Source organism: Oculina patagonica, chromosome 6 (assembly GCF_052425735.1).
Source record: "Oculina patagonica isolate OP01 chromosome 6, crgOcupat, whole genome shotgun sequence".
In the NCBI taxonomy this organism is placed as follows: Eukaryota; Metazoa; Cnidaria; class Anthozoa; order Scleractinia; family Oculinidae; genus Oculina; species Oculina patagonica.
Window position 1 is genome coordinate 15,835,117 of NC_135763.1, and position 19,305 is coordinate 15,854,421.

The following is a 19,305-nucleotide window of genomic DNA, read 5'->3' on the forward strand; positions in this document are numbered from 1 at the left end:
AAAGAAGCGTGATGCACTGTGGTATAGCTTCCTCGGTATCTATGGCAACGGTACTATCGAGTATTTTTCCGCCATCTTTGATTGTACATAGAAGTTCGACATTCTCTCTTACAATGGTGAAACTTCACTTAAAACAGGGAGACGAGAGTTTATTCCTTTTCGAGACAACTTGTCAAGCTGAGCTGTCGGAGCTTATACCACAACTAGTTAGAATTCAGAATGGACGACTGAAAATCGAGCGTTTGTTCTACGGTAAGTCAATCTACAGTAACTTATGTTTAGTTACTAGTGGCTGGCAGGGATTAGGTTTTTTATCCTTTTTCTCGATAATTAATAGATCAGCAATCGTTCCATACATATGTTAAAACGAACATTGGTTAATATTGGATCATGTTAGTGTTGTTGAGAATGTGAGCTTTTAGTCCATACGCACCATGGCCACTACAGTGTACATGTATGATGTGATGGCATCAGGTTGATTGATTTGTTTTGTTCAGAATGTAAGCTTAAGCTTAATTGCATTATCTTTGGTTACCTATCAGCTGTAATTCAGTTGACATATTCAGATCTTCATGTGTGACCCCTCTTGTTGTTATTTAAAATTTTATTTTAATACATACAGTGTAAAAAGACTTAAAATAAAATAAAAGTTATAACTTATCACATTGTATTAATTTATCATGATTATTTCATTACTGCAATTTTGGCTCTCGTTACTTTTGAGGGACTGGTACTATATAGGAAAAAGAATTAAGAAATTTATATACATGTACATGTGTACAATTGGGTCGCTACAATTTTTTTTGATTTGTTGGTGCGAAATATTGCCTTTTTGCGGGCCCAAGAGAGGCCCGCAACCCTAATCTTGACAGTGATCAGCGGATTGCGTATAACACTTGGGCGCCACGTTTCTAAAAGGCTAGCTGCAAAGCGGAAGTTGAAAATTTTGTTCTTCCACCAAGAACGATCAGAATGCGAAAAATGTGTCAATCACAACAGTTTGTCGAAACACCGGAAGTTGAAAATCTGTTCTTCAAGAGCGATTATAATGCAAAATTTAAGTCAATCTCAACAGTTTGTCACATAAGATCAAGCCTTCTGTCACATGGAAGATTGGAAACTACGTTTGGCCGACGTTGATTAGGCGTTGGTTTTGAGAAGATTTACTGTGATTGTATCACAGATAAACCACGGCAAAACGAATGATTCCTTACAACATTGACAACATAGCGAGTTCACCGACCAAACAAGATCACATCTCGATTACACCGCCCTGTGTACACTGCGTGCTCGATTAAATCGTGCATTCCTTGCGTGACGCGTTACTTGGAATAATAATTGTCTTTTATCAAGCGATTTATGGACACTTCTGAGAAATTTTCGCGACCTGTCGGAATAATTGCCAGCGTAAAAATGAGGTGACCTAAGTTATTGGTTCTTCAAAATTGCAAAAGGATCCGAAAATGAGTCGTTCAAACAGGAAGTTGAGAAACGTTTTCGATTAGAATGCGAAGAAAGTGTCAATAACATTTGTCAACTGATCGACGGTTCTGTCAGATGGAGGTGAAGGAAGGTGCATCTAGGCCCGCACTTTCTAACCTGTGGTTACCACTAGTTTACTTGTAGAACTGAATTTGTTAATTAAATGTAATTCATTTACTTTTAATTGTACATGACGTGTTTTTAATAAAGTTGTCATTTGTTTACGCAATTTTGCATGTGCATTTAGACAGTTTTTTTCCTATATAGCACAAGTCCCTTAAAAGTAACAAAAGCGGTAATTTTGATCCTCTGCATTTTTAAAGGTTTTTACAGAATACAATGAAAAAAAGCTTTAATTAACCTTTTCTTGTTTTTATAAGACACGAAGAGATAAGGAAATAGTGTGATCAGATAACCATACATGTATATGTCTAGCTGACACAGCAAACAGTTTCTTTCCTGGTAGCTCACTTAAAACCAATATTTATGTGTTGTTGTAGAAATGGAAGAGCTTGCAAAGCATGGAATTACCCTTCCACCCAACATGCAGGGCCTAACAGAGGAGCAGCTCTCTGATCTTAATCTTCAGGATGAATGGGAAGATGAATGCATTCCCAGTGGAGGTGTTATTGAAAATAAAGACCCCATTGGAAGACGGAATGGCAAAGGTTAGTTTGAGTCCTGTGCGTGTACATGTAAGATGGGCTGGTGAGATGCAAGTTTTGAAATACATGTATGTAACTTTTCATATTGTATTTAGGAAATAATTTTATTGTGTGCACAATGAACATTTAGATCTTGGACATTGGGCAATTCCAGAAAATATCCATACACCACGACGGATGGCTTCAATATTTTAACCCCCTCTTGCCTTCGGAAATTCCAAAATGCGTTACCCCCCCATGCCCTCGGAATTCCATAATCCTTAACCCCCCCTCCCGTTCGGATTTTTCCTTTTTTCTTAGCTTTAAGTCCTTTACAATTCCCGGCAGAGTTCGCAAATATGCCCAAGTTGGCGTATTTTACATCAAATTATTTCAAATGACTCGATCTGTAACTGGAGAGGCTGGGATGAAAATGTAAAAAAATAAGAGTTTTCTCCTTACTCTTGTTCAACAGATACAACCTATATTAACTTTACATTGCCCCAAACTGGTACAGAACGTTAAAATAACAATATCGTGTGATGGACGTGTGTACTTTCGGAAGATTATACAATCGAATGCACTGACATATCCACCATCTTGAATTTGAGCCTTCGGGGTCAGCAGTCGCTCCCAATCCCACGTGCTTCAAAATGGGGTCTCGAAGCGTGGCAAAATAGTTTTGCGCTCCACTGAATGTGCTGAATATGTTGTTGATCCGCTTTGACAAGAAAAAAGAGAGAATGAAGACATTCATCAACGTTAAGGCCTCTGGAGCTTGATGTACAACCCACATTTTATTGGTTTTCTTTGTCTTGTATCTTCTTGTATCCTGCTTCTGTGACGCGGTCGTCAGTTCGTGCTTTCTTTACAAATGAGTAATCCACAAAATTAGCATTTCAAGGAACACACTTTTGTCTGTCTCCTCTGGAAATCCAAGATCTGGAACTCCCCCATGCCTTCGGAATTCCAATCGTAAGTATCCCCCCATGCCCTCGGAATTCCAGTTCAAAGAACCCCCCCTTGCCCTCGGAATTCCAAAAAGCCGTCCATCGTGGTGTATGGATATTTTCTGGAACTGCCCATTGGTTCTTAGAACTAAAGGGTTAATATTATTTTGTCTTTGTTGCAGCACCCGGTGAGAAAATGGCAGAAGTCATTAACAGAACAAGGGAAGAGGCAAAGGCAAAAATTTCCAAGGTTTGTTGCAAATTTATTTCTCATTGTAAGCAGTGTGAATAGTGTATGTGTAAGTAAATGGTACTTACATGACATTATGTAACACTATTCATGTGTATGCTGTCCAGTTTTGAAATACAATCATGTTATTTCTCGAGATGAAAAAATACAGACTGCATAGGTTGAGCCCAATTTAGCAGTGACTGCAATGAAAGCTTAGAATTTACTGGTAAATTAAATACCATATTTCAAACAAGGCAATCACAAGGGTCTGCACAGCATCATTAAGCTACACTGTACATGTATTGCTGTAAGCATTTAACATTCATCATCGTCATTGGTCCTTATCGCCCTATTGGACGCATAAGGCCTCAGCATTAACATTAATTCCATAGAAATGTTTATAGTTTTTTTTTTGTTGAATGCAATAAAGTCATTCTGGGAACTGTTAGAGATGTCTTGAGTAAGTCCTGAACCCTGCAACTTCACATGAGCCAACACATGGTTGTCAGGTGTGAAAAATCAATGCCCTTTCTATAAAAAAAAAAAAAAGATATTTAAAGGCGAATGAAAAGTTTATCTAGTATGACCCATTTATAATACAATTGCAGGAACAAGCAGATAAAAATATCCCCCTGACTAGTGAGGTTGTTAAAGATGCTCTTGATCAAATGAGAGGAGCTGTGATGATTGTATATCCCATGGGACTACCTCCTCATGACCCAATCAAACAAGAACTGGAGAATAATGAAGACTTATCAGGAACACAGGTGAGGTTTACAATGGGTATTATACATATGTACTGCACTGTATGTGGAGCAGCATTCATAGGAAGTTTTAAAATTACGTGTATAGTATATCAAATTTAAAGCCCTCTCTAAAATTGCGTTGGATCTGAGAGAAATCTCAGAAGGCTGAAGACTTTTTATCTTCTCAGAATAAGAGATGTATGTATGTACATGTACATATTGAAGCATAAATAAACCCCGAAAGAAAAGTCAAACATACATTGTAGCTTACATCTATTAAAATCTCAAGCAACAAGGAGTGCATATAGGTACTCATGAATTTACATGTACAATACATTGTGTGAATTTTCTACACTATTGCCTGTTCACAGAGTAGCTTAGAATATACATGTGCCCTGTGAGAAAGCTGCATTTTTGTATCTTTTTTCCATGTCAGAAGCCATAATTTGCCTTATCCTGGCTTTTAGTTTTTTCTAGATTTGTAGTTTCATGCTGTGTCAATTTACTATTTCCAGGCCTCTCTTCAAGTGTTGGACGAGGGAACTACCCAGTTGTGGTGGGCTGGAAAGGAACTTCAAAGAGGAAAAAAGCTTCAAGACTTCATTGGAAAAAATGAAAAAACGAAAATTATTGCCAAAATTCAAAAGGTGAGAAAATAATTATAAAAAAATTCCCCTAAGGATCTTCTGAGCCACTGAACTGTTGAACCTCCCATCTTAGCAACCTTATTACTTGACTAAGGCCCCGTCCACACTGACCCGAAGAAGCGTATCGAAGCGTATCGTTTTCAAATTTACCCGGGTTAATGTAGACGGAAAACGTTTTACACAGCGTTTTCAAATTTTTCCGTTTTTAAATTTACCCGGGTCAGTGTGGACGGGGCCTAAGGAAGTCAAAGGACCAGTTATATCAACCAATCAGATTGCTCCATTGCTGGTCCAGTATGTTCCAAGTATTGGACTGGGTGTACCGTATTTTCTCAAATAAACGCCCCCGGCATTTATTTTAAACTTGGCGTCATGAACCCGGCGTTTATTTGAAGCCGGCGTTTAATCGGGGCCCGGCGTTTATTAATGGACTGCAATTTTCAGCCAAATTTTGAGACTGATTTATTGTTACCGATCTTCGAGACCAAGGGGCAGTTTGTCAAGGCGGGACGATTTTTCTCTTCCTTCAGCCCCAAAAAAGTGTCCCTGGGTATCCAAAGGTGATTATTTCCCAAAGGTGCACTACAGTAAAAACCCGCGTATAAGAACAAGTGGATTAAGAACACCCAGGCCTGATTTTAGGAAATAAAGTACCATTTATATAAGAACACATTCAGCCTGAAAAATGAAAGTTGTTCTTATATGGAAAAATATCAAACATCAACACTACTTTTCATTGCACACATAATAGTTCCACCCCAATTACAGTACAGTATTGCCTTGATTTATCAATTTTATTAAAATTAAAATACAATTGTGTGCATATATATTGATTTCATCTATTGGTAGCCTAGTATGTTCCTTATTTTAAGAAACTTTTTTTAAGAACACTTAAGAACACTTACAGGTTGATTTTGCAGATTATAACCCTTTATATAAGAACCAAATCAGCCTGAACCGCCAAAATAGGTGTTCTTATACGCGGGTTTTTACTGCATTACGGATTGGATAGTTTATGTTGCAATCGAGATTTGTGACAAACAGAATATATTTACTTGTTAGCTTGACCTCAAATAAACGCCGGGACCTCGAACAAACGCCCCCGGCATTTATTTAAAAACTAGCAAATTTGACCCGGCGTTAATACGAGGCCGGCGTTTAATCGAGAAAATACGGTAGTCCCCATGATCCTGCATATTGTAAGTAAGGCGTCAATTATCTAAAAAAATAAAAAATAAAAAAATAAACATGTGCACAGTTGAAGAATAATAAACTTGACTAGCATAAAAATCCCCCTTTTACTTTTCGTTTATTTTTAAAACAACAAGAACGGATTCTTAATGACTGAAATAGCAGTGGGTCCTCAGGACTTCAGATTATTGCAAAATCGCATTCATTTTATCCTTCGTCATATATTCCTGCTTATGTATCTACAATACATAATCTTTTTCAGTCATGTAACAAATCTCTTATTAACCAAGCTTGCCTCTGTCTTTTCTGTATGGACCAGCTCACTGTGCTCAATCTGTACTGTCAAGACCTTGGGCCAATATTCTCCCAGTATGGCCTTTAGGCTTGGTTAATAAGATGTACCGGTATTTGTTATATAGCTAGAAAATGTTCCCTAACAGTGTGTGCTCTTATTGGTTTATTGGAGACCACATAAAAACTGTTTCCAGCCAAAATGTTTCAGAGCAGGCAACACGTCAGAGGGTAACAGTGTGATGTTGCCCGCGAATGTTGACTTTACATGTATCTAAGTCTTCATCGTGCTACACATGTATATAGCAATTAAAGTATTAATGACTGATCCCTCAGAAAACCTGTTACAGTAATTTTGTTTCCCTCGAATCTCAATGTTTCCCGAGGCAGAGATTCTCAGGAAACAAATTCACTGTTTCCCTTAGGAACAGTCATCAAGTGTATATACTGTACATGTTATATTGTATATAAGGGGTGTGGAAAACACGCAAGTTGCATGCTGCAGGATGTCAAGTTGGTCAGGTCTGCATTTGGCCAAAGTTGCCAACACCCTCGGATCTGCATGTACATTTATCAGACATGTATTCCGGTTTGTGTAGCATGAACCAACTACAATAAGAGTGTTGTTACTTAAACATCACAAGTTGCTCTCCCACTCAGCATACTGTACTGTTATATGTTGCCCTAACAGTTTGACAATACCCTATTTCATGCTCCTGAGTGAAGAGAGTTAATGTAGTACTGTGACAGTCACAGGGTCGTAACCAGGTATATGGGTCAGGGTCAGTTTGGTGGGTTCGGGTGGGCGGCGGGGGGATAAAAAAAAAGTGTTGCCCAAAACCCGGTGAAAGCTTGAACCCCGTACCAGTACACTAACCCTTAGAACAAGCGCACATAATTATTGCCGCAATAATTATTGCTTCGCTTTGAAGCTACGTGTACATGAAGTGAAATATTCTCCAATAGGAGCTCTTTAAACATTGTCAAGTTATTTTTATAATTTGCTTTATTATTGTTGATTTCAGAAGGGGCAAGGACCCCCAAGCAGAGAACCTGTGTTCAATGAAGAACAGCGCAAACAAATGATGGCGCATGCTTACAGGAAACAAGAAGAACTTAAGGTTGGTTTCAACAGAAGAGTAATTCACAATTTTCTAGTTACAAAGAGCTACTTACATTAGTAGTCACAACATGTAGTCGCCGGTGTTCCGTTGAAAATCCTCAAATCGAATTAATTCTCTTATTCATAGAGAACGAGGGGAGTAGTTATTTTTTTTAGTAGAAATTTAAAGGTTGTCAAAATTACATTTTTTGTTTTGAAGAAAAAAATAAAAAAAATTTTGGGGGGGGGGGTTTTTTTTTTTTAAAAAAAAAAAAGATTTTCCTAATCGCTGATAGAACACGATCGCGCGCTTGTATTTGGATTTTTTGGTTCAGAAATACTTAAAAAATGTAGGGTTTGGTCCGCAATCCTTGGACTGTCTACCCAAACAATAAGACTACTATCCCTTGTTGTTTGTGGGTGATGGTCAACTCGGCTGTGCCTCGTTGACCATTCGTAATAGAAAACTCAGGTTCTTGTTAATAGAGCAGTTTTCAATTTTACAAAATCACAGCAATCAAAAACACTCAATTGAAAACCGCTCCATCAACGTTTCAAATGGCGAAGACAATAATACTAATATATCTCCAGTCCTTTTACACGCACTGACAATAAAGGGGCCTGTTTATAGGCTTTGATTTTCCTCCGAACTACTAGGTGTGGCAATTAGTAAAGGGAATTTTTTATACTTGAGACCTGTCTGAAAGCTATTTTCTCATTTTCTCATTCGTTTTCTCTTTTCGTGTCTAAAAAGTTTTGTTGCAGAGAATCAGTTTAAATTCATAATGTATTCAAAGCACTGGGATAGACGTACATTGTAATACTTCTTGACTTGTACTGTTATGTTTTGTTTTCACAGAAACTGGAAACAGACGAAGATGACAGCTACCTTAACTCAGGCTGGGCGGATCCTCAGTCACTCAAAAGACAATTCCATGGCGTAGGAAACGTTAAATGGAGGCCATAAGAAAGACGAACAAATTAACACTTGACCGCGGCCATATTGGTTTACGACGTCTGTAAAAAAGTAGAGAGTAATTCGTGGAGGACTGATTTGGTACACCAATAAATGGCCGCCATTTCTTTGTTTTGGAACAGCGATATGGCTGCAGTGACGTCATCATTAAAAAAAAACGCTTTGTGTACATGTAAAAACATGCAGCGTTGTCCAGAACTCTACATTAGTCAGCATCATCCCGATTACACGACGAGCAGAAAGATGACCGACTTTTACTGTTCATAAAAAAGAGACAGTTGGTGTTGAATTTCTCGCTGCTGATCGTACGTAGGAGCGTTGTTTTTCTTCACTAATGACTGATGCCTGGGAGTTAATATTTAATTAAGAAACGGTTTTAACTCCTAAAGATCGCACAGCTCGTCCCGATTAAAAGAATTCTATGGAAGAACATGTGCATGTCTACGCTCTTTTAGCAGCTACAGTACATAGAGAATAAGAATATTATACAAACATCACTGCATCGCAGAAAAATGTAACAAGTAAAAGAAATAAAGTACCAGTACATGTAATAGTGCTGTGGTTTTGTTACCCTGTACAGCTAAGGACGTTTAATACATAGACCGTGAACTAATAGTCTGTGATTTCTGACAAAAATCGAGGAAAACGCGTCAATTTCGAGTAAAAAGGTGCAGGACTGTTCTAGTAAAGGGGTCGGGATGAATTGATTAGCAAAACTGCACAAGTGTCTCCAATAACAATAAATTTCAGTTTTCTGTTGAAAGCAGCGAGTTAAGTATGTCACGTTTTTAATCAAGGGAATGCCATGCGACACACAACAATGACGAGGACAATAACAACTTTATTAAATTGTACTATTTTGCTATACATAGTTAATGAATACTTGAATTTAAGTAAACTGGGTGGAGCAATTTCACGAGAGTCGAAAGTAATTCGTGTTTGCTTTGGTTTTGCATTACAGTCAACTCTCGTTATACCGGACACACTGGGGGCGTCGTTCGGTGTCCGTAATAGCGGGAGTCATTTCCAGTCAAACCTTTTTCGCCGGGGATATGGATTTTGTTCGTAATAGCGAGTGTCCGTAATAGCGGGGTATCTCCAAGGCAAGAGTTGACTGCACTACGGTTAGTGATTGGTATAAAAAAAAAACTGGCGCCAATTTCTCAACCGATTAAAAGTAAAACCGAAACCAGTCGTGACTGACTCACACGTTCCCCACGCCTTGCGTCGGCTAAACGAATTCGCTTCGAATTTCGGCTGTTCGTTTCACTGGATTGCCGGTGTCGTTTATGTTAGACGAAAGTGATAACTTTGGTTTTGGTTTTATGACACTCAAAAGTCGCTCTAACCACAAAATACACATCTACGTCAAGTGATACTATTCAAAAATAAAAGATTTTTGGTATGCAACATCCCTGCACCACCATGTTGGCCAAAGTAAGGACTTCATAGCGGAGCTCCCGCGCACGCCTTCGGCCATGAGTTGTTCTGCCTCGAGATTATTATTTTTGTTGTACCGTAAGACATTCTTTTTAACCATAAGCGATTTAAACTTCTTTTGCACCCATGGGCCAGCGTTTACATTTAAGCTTTGGCCGCATATTTGTCAGAATGGAAACATTGTAAATTTCAGTGAAAATCAGTAGATAAGTGGGGAGGTCCGCTTTTAGGCTTACCTTAATCTATATATTAGATATATCTAAACCTGTGTCAAACTATCAACAAACTGTCCAAGAATAGTATTCTTGTTTACCACAATTTTACATTTTAGACACGTTTTGCCAAAAGTCGATCTTATCTCGTCTCGTCTCGTCTCGTCTCGTCTCGTCTCTCATCTCATCATCTTATCTTATAAGTACAGTAGCACTTTCGAAATTACAGTTTAAAGGGACACTATCACGAGAATTTTTATATGCTAATGGGTGTTCCACCAATAGGAGTGCGAGATTGCAGCTTGCAAATCTTGACTAGTAATGTAGAGCCTCTTTTAAATGAAATTGTCTTTACTTAGTCTTATATTTTCCGATCTGTAAATTACTGAAAGGAATTTTAAGCTTTTAACTTGAGGGAAGGATGGCTAATATGTCCACTAATATAAGTGATTTTAATATATTTTCCTGTAATAGGAATTTATCGTAGAATTATCACTCCGCAGAGGAAAGCAAAGGTCGAACTTGACCTAGTCGAGGACTGTGTTTATAAGTTTCAGCTTTAAAATTTACCCTCCGTGCCGCTCGGATTACAATTATTACCAGCCTCACAAGCTGCGAAATCAACGACAAGGAAACAAAAACTGCAAACAGGAGGGGAACGAAGCAGAGTAAGACAGCTTCTGTCAATTGAAAGCCTCGTACATACTCCGCTTGAACACCTCTAGCTTCAGTCCCCTCTGAGTAATAGGATGTCAATCCAACGTTTAGTATTGCTATGACGACCAGGGTTGTCAGGGAGACGGTTTCAGCGAGGTTGTCGCAGAACTGGACAAATGGCTTCCGGGACATGTGATGCAAAAGGAAAAACAGGCACAGGATTGTCAGGAGAACAGAGCGCAGAAACGCGTGCGTGAGAACTGAGCCAATCACGATCAGTATAAATCGACGGCCTGTAAGAATGCATTCCCAGTGAATCCTTCCAGATAATCGGTCACCCTCTGGTTTGCAAAATGGAGCGGTTAGGACTTCAAGAACTGGATTTCCTGTGGTGAACGAAAATTTAGTTTCCTTGTCGTCTTCATGATAAAAAATGCTGCACGGAGATTTCTTTTCTTGACAGTGACGTATTACTTTCACGACATAAGCAATGAAGAGAAGAAGAAGATATGGAAGCGGGAAAAAGCACACCAGTATGAAAATCTTTGCTGAGATCTGCCCTCGATAGAGCTGAAATGCAGCAAAATATAGCGCGAACATAAACGGGACTAAGTACAGAACTATTCCCACGATAGCGGCCCTATGCCACCATTGATTGCACGTGATTTCGGCGTCGTAGAACCAGCGAGACACGTATTGTATTTCTACACACTTCAGCAGCTTCATTGCTGTACCAGTCGCCGCTGAGTATCCTAGCAACAAGATTTCCAGGGTTGCTCCGAGGTAAGGACCACTTGGTGGAAACACAGGTGTACGCTTGCGCAGTTTGTTCAGACCGCTGTGCAAGAGGTAAATAGCTGGTATCGACAAAACGACAGCTGTAACACCTGCAAGTTGAAACAATGTTTTTGAAAGCGGTGTGATTCCTGGAAAGGGACAGATCCTCCAATCATTATTGACAGAAATCTTGAAGTCAAGAAGACTTATCACTGGTAATGCAATGTTATCTTTTAACACCTCGCTCACGCCATAGTACGAAGCGGTCAAAACTCCAGCAATTTGATAAAAGTAAAAGAAGATTTTTAAGAATCCAGAATTTGATGAATTGCTGTCTGTTTTGGCATCACTGTCCAGGCTGTTGTAGCCGTCGTGATCTTTCCCTCTGTGCTTTGGAAGAAACCATGTAAGATTTGTCATCAATATTTCAAACACTGGCGGCTTTCGAATGAGAAAAAGGGCAAATGATATTATGAGGATGAAAATAATAATCAAATACCACCAATGTGTGCAGTCTTTGTCTGGAAGACAGTTCGTTGTAAACAGCGTCTCACTAAAATTCCGCTTACATCTTCCGCATAGAATCCCTGTCCGGTTTCCTTGACAACCAGAATGCAGGTAGCTACTGTTGTGATAAGCGCATGTTTGATTGGCAGCCGGACAGCAGTAACCTTGGGGACAGAGCTTAAAGTGCACCTCAATGCCCATAGGATATCCCCAAAAGTTGTGCCTTGCTGAAAAAGAAGAAGTGCAATTTCCGCCCGTCGGACAAGGCAGGCATTTAGGGTTGTTCTCAATCGTTAATCCTTTACTACTGCCTCTGTTGATACTGTAAGTTCCTATTGGACATGGCTCAGTGCTTAATGAAAACGACGTGATTAGAGTACTAGAGTGTTGCTCCTCTTCCAAGTGTGTAAAATTATGCTTGAGAAGCCTAGAGCTGATCGGGGACTTGATTTGTACCGAATCGTCCATGTCTACCTTGTGTACACCTTTAACAAAGATAAGAGTCTCACCATCTCCACTTAGTGGATCCGACACAAACGAACTCTCACGGATTGACATGTTTCCTCCACTTGTCACTGTTAAGAATCCACTGTATGGTTTCTCCTTCGAGGCACGGTAGACTTGGGATTTTTCAAACTGATAGAAGCTGGTTTTGTAAATTGTCAATTTGCCGTTTGTCCGCATCTGCACACGCATGTGCGAGCCATCTGTACCGCCAAAGTTGTTTGTAAAATTACTATTTTGAATGTCAACTTTTCCGACATCAAGTATTGTCAGCGTACTTTCAGTAACTCCGGAATTCCCACAAAACTCCGTATTGTTTATTGTGACCCGATGGCTGGAAACCACGTTCGGAGAGCACCATGGCCAGTCGGTCGGCAAAACAGAAATCTTCACCACTCCCGGTTTGCAAAAATTGTTCAGGAATCTGTTTGCTTGGAAAAGCAAGAACCTCTGACTCGGACAAATGGAAACCCGAAAGAAAGAGCTCTTTGATGTGCAGTTGTTGTTTATAAATGAAACATTCTTGAATTGATACTCCAATCCCTCACTTATTCTACTTATTGTGGTGTACTTACTTCCACTACTTACCGCGATGTAAAGATACAACTGAAAGTTGACGTTGTCGCTTATTAAGGAATTCTCCACAAGGACGTTCCTAGAACTTGGGGTTCCAAAGTATATTCCACCGCCTGAATTATTTTGTATTTTGCAGGAACTTATTATCACGATGCTTGAATATAAGTGAATGTCAAAGATACCGCTCCCTTTGTTTTCAAAGAACGTCGAGTTTTGCATAATTATTCTCGGCTCAAGTGTGGACCAATTTCCATTAACTACGAGCCGAAGAGTTCCAATTGAATTTCCCGAATTTTGAATGAATTTACAGTTATGAACTACAGCGTCACTATAAAGGGTGCCCAACCTAGCTTGAATTGCTCCGGTGTCGTTCATTCCTTCAGCTTTATTGCCTTCGAAAGTGTTGTTTGTTAAAGATAGGCTCTGAGTGTTCCACATTTCCAAAGCCAGCGCACCTCCTCCTCCTCCTGCAGATTCACCCGCTGACCAGTCGTCACCGGTTTTAAAATCGCGCATGTTGTAGTGGGCGTTGTGGTATGCTTCCCCTGCCCCGGATTGGAGGATATTACCTTTGAAATGCGAACTGTGAATATCTATGGATGCATTATTTTGCGGCGAACTAATAATAATCCCTACAGCTATAGCACCGCCTGTGGTCCAGGCTTCGTTTTGGATAAACTGGCATCTCTCTATATCCAGACTCAGATAAAATATATCCTTCAAAGCGCAAGCACCGCCATTTTCAGCTTTGTTGGATCTAAAGTCTGACCGCGACAGAGAGACGAAAGCCTTTTGCTTGAATCCGCTGACAGAAACAGCTCCTCCGTCCCTCTTCTGTCTTATTTCGTTGTCTACAAACGTTCCTTGTACGATTTGCAGCTCAAGCATATTGCCATTGTGAAGTTTGACAGCTCTACCGGTGTTTTTGGTAAACTGCGTTGATTTGAGCTGGACGTTTGCGTTTGAAGAATCATGAATATCGAGAATACTTTCCCCAGCCTTGTTGTTCTCAAAAATTGCTTGATCCATTTCTAGCATTAGTTCTCCTTTTACGCCAGCGTCAATTTCAAAACATGCAAGACCAGGACAGCTATTTTGTGAGACAGTAATGTTGGTAAAATTAACAGTGAATTTAGCATTCTCTTGTACTTGTAAGTTTTGTGCTGATATCGTCAATATGGTATCGTTTTCACTGTGAAGCCTATTGTTAGTAAACAAGGAGTTCCAAATGATCAAATTCACTGAATTGCCGGAAATCTTTAAACCACTAGCGCTGTTGTTTTGAAAGCTGCAGCCATCCAGATTAATGTTTCCTTTAGAATGTCTAACGAAGTTCAGGAATACTGCGTCACTGGACCCGTTCACGAAACTACAGTCAGTCATCTTTAAAGGACAATCATCAAGATGTATAGCAGTGTTAACGAATGTAATTCCTTTCAAAGAAACTCCATCAGAAACGTTTACGCTGGAGTCACACGAAAATCGAAAGCTATTGCTCTTGCAAGCAATGAATGCTCGAGTGTTATAACTGCGCATGACCACTCTAGCCGTTTTCAATTCCTTCTCTCCAGTGGAGTTAGACTCACAGGGATAAGGGTCACGTGACGTGCCTGCTCCGTCAATGTTGATGACGTCACCGTCTAACGCACGTGAGGTAGCTTGGTGGATGTTTTTGCACGGGTGAGATGATTGAAGACCGCAGTCATGGTCTAAGCTCCCATGAAGTCTTGCGACAAACCACTCCGTGGCAAAGACATTTCCTAGTAGAAATACAAAAATACAGTCAACTCTCTCTTAACGGATACCTCCATAAGACGAACACCTCCTCCCTCCTCCGCAGAGGCTTTCAGAGAGGTTTTCGGTGGGGAGTGTCCGCTGAACGAGGTTAGTGCAGGCGCATCTCACTTCTTATGCGCCTGCACTCACCTTACACAGCGGAGTTTCATAGCGAGAGCCCCATCGGGAACCTCTGCGGAGGAGAGAGGGACACCTCCATAAGACGGACACCTGGTAATGGTCCCTGCCGTTTTTCAGTCATTTTACTGTAACCAAACTCCCTAAAAGACTGACACCTCTCTAAGACGGACAACAGACACTTTGAAATCATCAACGGATAAGATAAGATAAAAAAAAAGAAAAAAAAGATAAAGGATACGTGTATACCAAGCTTACTAACCAGAAACAATGACGCTTTAACCGAGTTCTCTGCTTACGTGCATGGGCACTAAAGAGGCCGTTTTCTACTTACAGTATTACAGTTCGAAGAAGCTTTCAACTTTAGCTTTAACAAGCAAATACGGTCCTTTTTTTATTTTAGTCTTGTTGCATTAAGCAAAGGTTTGTTGCATTGTGCAAAGGTTTAGCTTTATTATCTCAGAATTACTGGTGTCATGTTACCTCGACACTCAACAAGGCGGACACCTCTCTAAGACGGACATCTGCGGCCGGTCCCTAGGATGTCCCGCCACTTGTCCGTCTTAGAGAGAATTGACTGAATAAAGCAAAAACCCTCAAGTTTCGGATACTGAAACACTTCGTTTATAATTAACTTTAAGTTGATAAATGTAAATTATGCATGGTCGAAGTGGTTTTGGAAAAGCTGACGTTTCACGCGTTTATGGTCCCCCCCCCCCCCCCCCCTTTACGGAGCAAAAAATAAAGTAAGCTAACTGATTAAAAAAATAAGAAAATCAATCGTTTCGCAATCGAGGCAAGCTATTCAAAACTTTAACTTCACACGGCCATAGTTCATATATCTGAACTTGATCGAAAACTCCGCTCAATGAAAAATGACCCAGTTATCTTGACCCCGCCATCTTGAACTATTTTCGTTTCCCGGTTCACTTCCTTCGTATTTTTTCTCGTATTGTTTTTACGCTCACTTCAAGATGGCCGCCAACACGGTCATCGACTGGTAACTAGTAACTGGTTAGCCTACTATGCACTCCGGTTAGCCTACTACAGTGGAAACCCGCTCTACGGAAGCGCGCTTAATACGGACACACCGGTATTACGGACAGTTTCGTTTGTTCGGACGTTAAGCTCATCTATTTTCGCAAAGATTAACCCCGGCGCTTTTTACGGACCCACGTTAATACGAACCGATTAAAATTTAAAATTTTAAAATTTGTTGGCTTGGAAATGCTATTTTCAGCATTCTCCCTAATATATTTCGTCGAAAAAGTTGATCTCAAAAAGTGTTAAATAACAGGTGTTTTTAGCGCTTTAAATGAACTTTCTTTCCGCATGATTTTTTCTTTGCCTTCTCCTTTGCACGAATTTTTTTTCTTGGCATTTTTCCTTGCATGATTTCCTCACCCCAGAAACAATGACGCTTTAACCGAGTTCTCTGCTTACGTGCATGGGCACTAAAGAGGCCGTTTTCTACTTACAGTATTACAGTTCGAAGAAGCTTTCAACTTTGGCTTTAACAAGCAAATACGGTCCTTTTTTTTTTATTTTAGTCTTGTTGCATTTAGCAAAGGTTTGTTGCATTGTGCAAAGGTTTAGCTTTATTATCTTAGAATTACTGGTGTTATGTTACCTCGACACTCAACAAGGCGGACACCTCTCTAAGACGGACATCTGCGGCCGGTCCCTAGGATGTCCCGCCACTTGTCCGTCTTAGAGAGAATTGACTGAATAAAGCAAAAATCCTCAAGTTTCGGATACTGAAACACTTCGTTTATAATTAACTTTAAGTTGATAAATGTAAATTATGCATGGTCGAAGTGGTTTTGGAAAAGCTGACGTTTCACGCGTTTATGGTCCCCCCCCCCCCCCCCCCTTTACGGAGCAAAAAATAAAGTAAGCTAACTGATTAAAAAAATAAGAAAATCAATCGTTTCGCAATCGAGGCAAGCTATTCAAAACTTTAACTTCAAACGGCCATAGTTCATATATCTGAACTTGATCGAAAACTCCGCTCAATGAAAAATGACCCAGTTATCTTGACCCCGCCATCTTGAACTATTTTCGTTTCCCGGTTCACTTCCTTCGTATTTTTTCTCGTATTGTTTTTACGCTCACTTCAAGATGGCCGCCAACACGGTCATCGACTGGTAACTAGTAACCGGTTAGCCTACTATGCACTCCGGTTAGCCTACTACAGTGGAAACCCGCTCTACGGAAGCGCGCTTAATACGGACACACCGGTATTACGGACAGTTTCGTTTGTTCGGACGTTAAGCTCATCTATTTTCGCAAAGATTAACCCCGGCGCTTTTTACGGACCCACGTTAATACGAACCGATTAAAATTTAAAATTATGAAATTTGTAGGCTTGGAAATGCTATTTTCAGCATTCTCCCTAATATATTTCGTCGAAAAAGTTGATCTCAAAAAGTGTTAAATAACAGGTGTTTTTAGCGCTTTAAATGAACTTTCCTTCTGCATGATTTTTTCTTTGCCTTCTCCTTTGCACGAATTTTTTTTCTTGGCATTTTTCCTTGCATGATTTCCTCACCCCCCCCCCCCCCCCACCCCTCACCCCTCACCCTCCCTTTCCCCCTTCACTTTTCTAATGGTCCGTCCCTTAGTGGTCATCACCCTCGCTCTTCAGCTGGACGACCCGGGTTCGGCGCCACCACGGTGCACTTTATATTGAACATTTTCCTTTTTCCTCTTTGATAAAATTCGAAAAAAAACTAAGTGTCTAAAGTGGGCGTAAAAAAATTGCTCGTTCTGTTGACTTGCGCGTGCCTTTTGGCATCACGCCGAAGGTCACGCGTCATGAACTCAGACAAGTCACGCGATACTTGAAGGCGAAAACCACAGCCACACAAGGCTAGATTTTTTAGAACAAAAAGGCATAAAGTTTAAATCGATACCTCACTTATATAAAAGCAGCTTTCTTTTCTCGCTGGTGGTCTATGTTGAGAGATAAATGGGATTTACCCCCTTAGGAACACGCAAGAAAACAACAACATTCCTACACGTACACCGACTTTAGTTGGAGTTTGTTCAAACCCTAGTGCTCCTCAAGACATTTTAGATAATAAATCCTGCTATTGGTGATCTACTTAAAATCAACACCTCAAACAAGAGAACCGGGTTCGAAATAGGAAGCGATATTCTAACACAATTACAAATGTTGCCTTCAGCCCGGGCACCGGAACTTGTCAAAACATGTACCCAGAAAGTTCAACGAAAATTGCAGCTTAAATGCTTTCCTCGAATGTGTATTTTGAAACAAATCTTTGGTAAATACACCATTAAAACGCGAAATATTACTGGTTTAGAAATGTCTTGAATCGTTCGTTAAATTTCTCCGATGACAAAGCTAAAAAATCAGTGTACTTTATAATCGATTGAAAAGCGTCAAATAATATATCAAGCGGTGTATGTATCAGATGAAGATTTCACATACCGTAGGAGCAGAATCCACTCAAGAAAAACAAGCAAATAACGCACCCAAAACCCATTCTACTGCTTTCACCGGACTGGACTACACGTAAAGGCAATTTTTCGACAAACGCTGCCTTCAAATACGAAAATTCCCAACCTGATACAGGGCTTGTATATTATAAGTTCACTTCCCTTTTTTCTGGGAAATTCCCGTTTTGTCACGAGGGAGGGTGGAAACCAACACGCACAGATCACAAGACTTGTTTTCCATTTTATCGACTGAACAGGACTGATGAAATTTTTCGGCGTTTTGACACACCTGCCATTCCAGATCAACAATCTGAGGAGCTGTACAAATATCATATACATACAAACCGTTTATAATTCGCCGCGATATCGGCAAATTTCACACTTGATAGACTTTGTGTTACCTTGCGAATAGTCACGCAAGGTCAAGCGGACAACAAGCAGTCTTGTAATTCGGCTTTTTGTGATGTATTTTAATTCAAGTTTGTCTTTAAAACACAAAATACAAAAATCTAATCCCGGAAACTCGAACTCGGATAACTCGAACAACCCCGCTAACTCGAACTAACTTCCATTTCCCTTGGACCCACTTTCAGTCATTTTTACTCGGTTAACTCGAAATGCGTTTCCCTTCAGAGTTCGAGTTACCGGGGTTCAACTGTATTAAATAAGATTTACAATGTACATATTTACAGTTTTCTGTACAAGAATGTATATATTTTTAAAACACTTATGAGTTGCCTTTCATCCTTTTTTCACAACTTGTCGATTCTGCGATCGTAATTGATCTGCAAGAAAAAGGTAAATTCAGAACAACTTAATTTTCATGTCCAAACTTATTTGTCACGGTGCCTGAAACTGTCACGTCAGGGGTGACACGCACCACATCCTCGACAGTCAGGCAACACTTAAAATAAATGACACCGTTATTTATTCTAAGCACCATTTTGAGAAACCAAAACAAAAACACTCTTAGATGTTAGGGAAACCAATAAAAA

The 19,305-nt window shown here is 39.9% G+C and overlaps 1 protein-coding gene and 1 pseudogene across 2 annotated transcripts; one reads left to right on the forward strand and one right to left on the reverse strand.

Moving 5' to 3' along the window:
* Positions 1 to 45: 45 nt before the first annotated feature.
* On the forward strand, positions 46 to 8,812 carry LOC144656028 (cilia- and flagella-associated protein 298-A-like). Its single transcript, XM_078516248.1, has 7 exons — positions 46 to 252; positions 1,983 to 2,150; positions 3,259 to 3,326; positions 3,917 to 4,075; positions 4,570 to 4,701; positions 7,209 to 7,304; positions 8,145 to 8,812. The coding sequence occupies exons 1-7, from the start codon at positions 114 to 116 to the stop codon at positions 8,250 to 8,252; spliced, it is 870 nt and encodes a 289-aa protein (XP_078372374.1). The 5' UTR covers positions 46 to 113; the 3' UTR covers positions 8,253 to 8,812.
* Positions 8,813 to 8,945: 133 nt separating this feature from the next.
* Positions 8,946 to 18,551, reverse strand: LOC144656013 (uncharacterized; annotated as a pseudogene). Its single transcript, XR_013571238.1, has 2 exons — positions 18,303 to 18,551; positions 8,946 to 14,694 (listed from the first exon to the last, which is right to left on the reverse strand). The product of XR_013571238.1 is annotated as an uncharacterized LOC144656013 (transcript).
* Between the last annotated feature and the right edge of the window lie 754 nt (positions 18,552 to 19,305).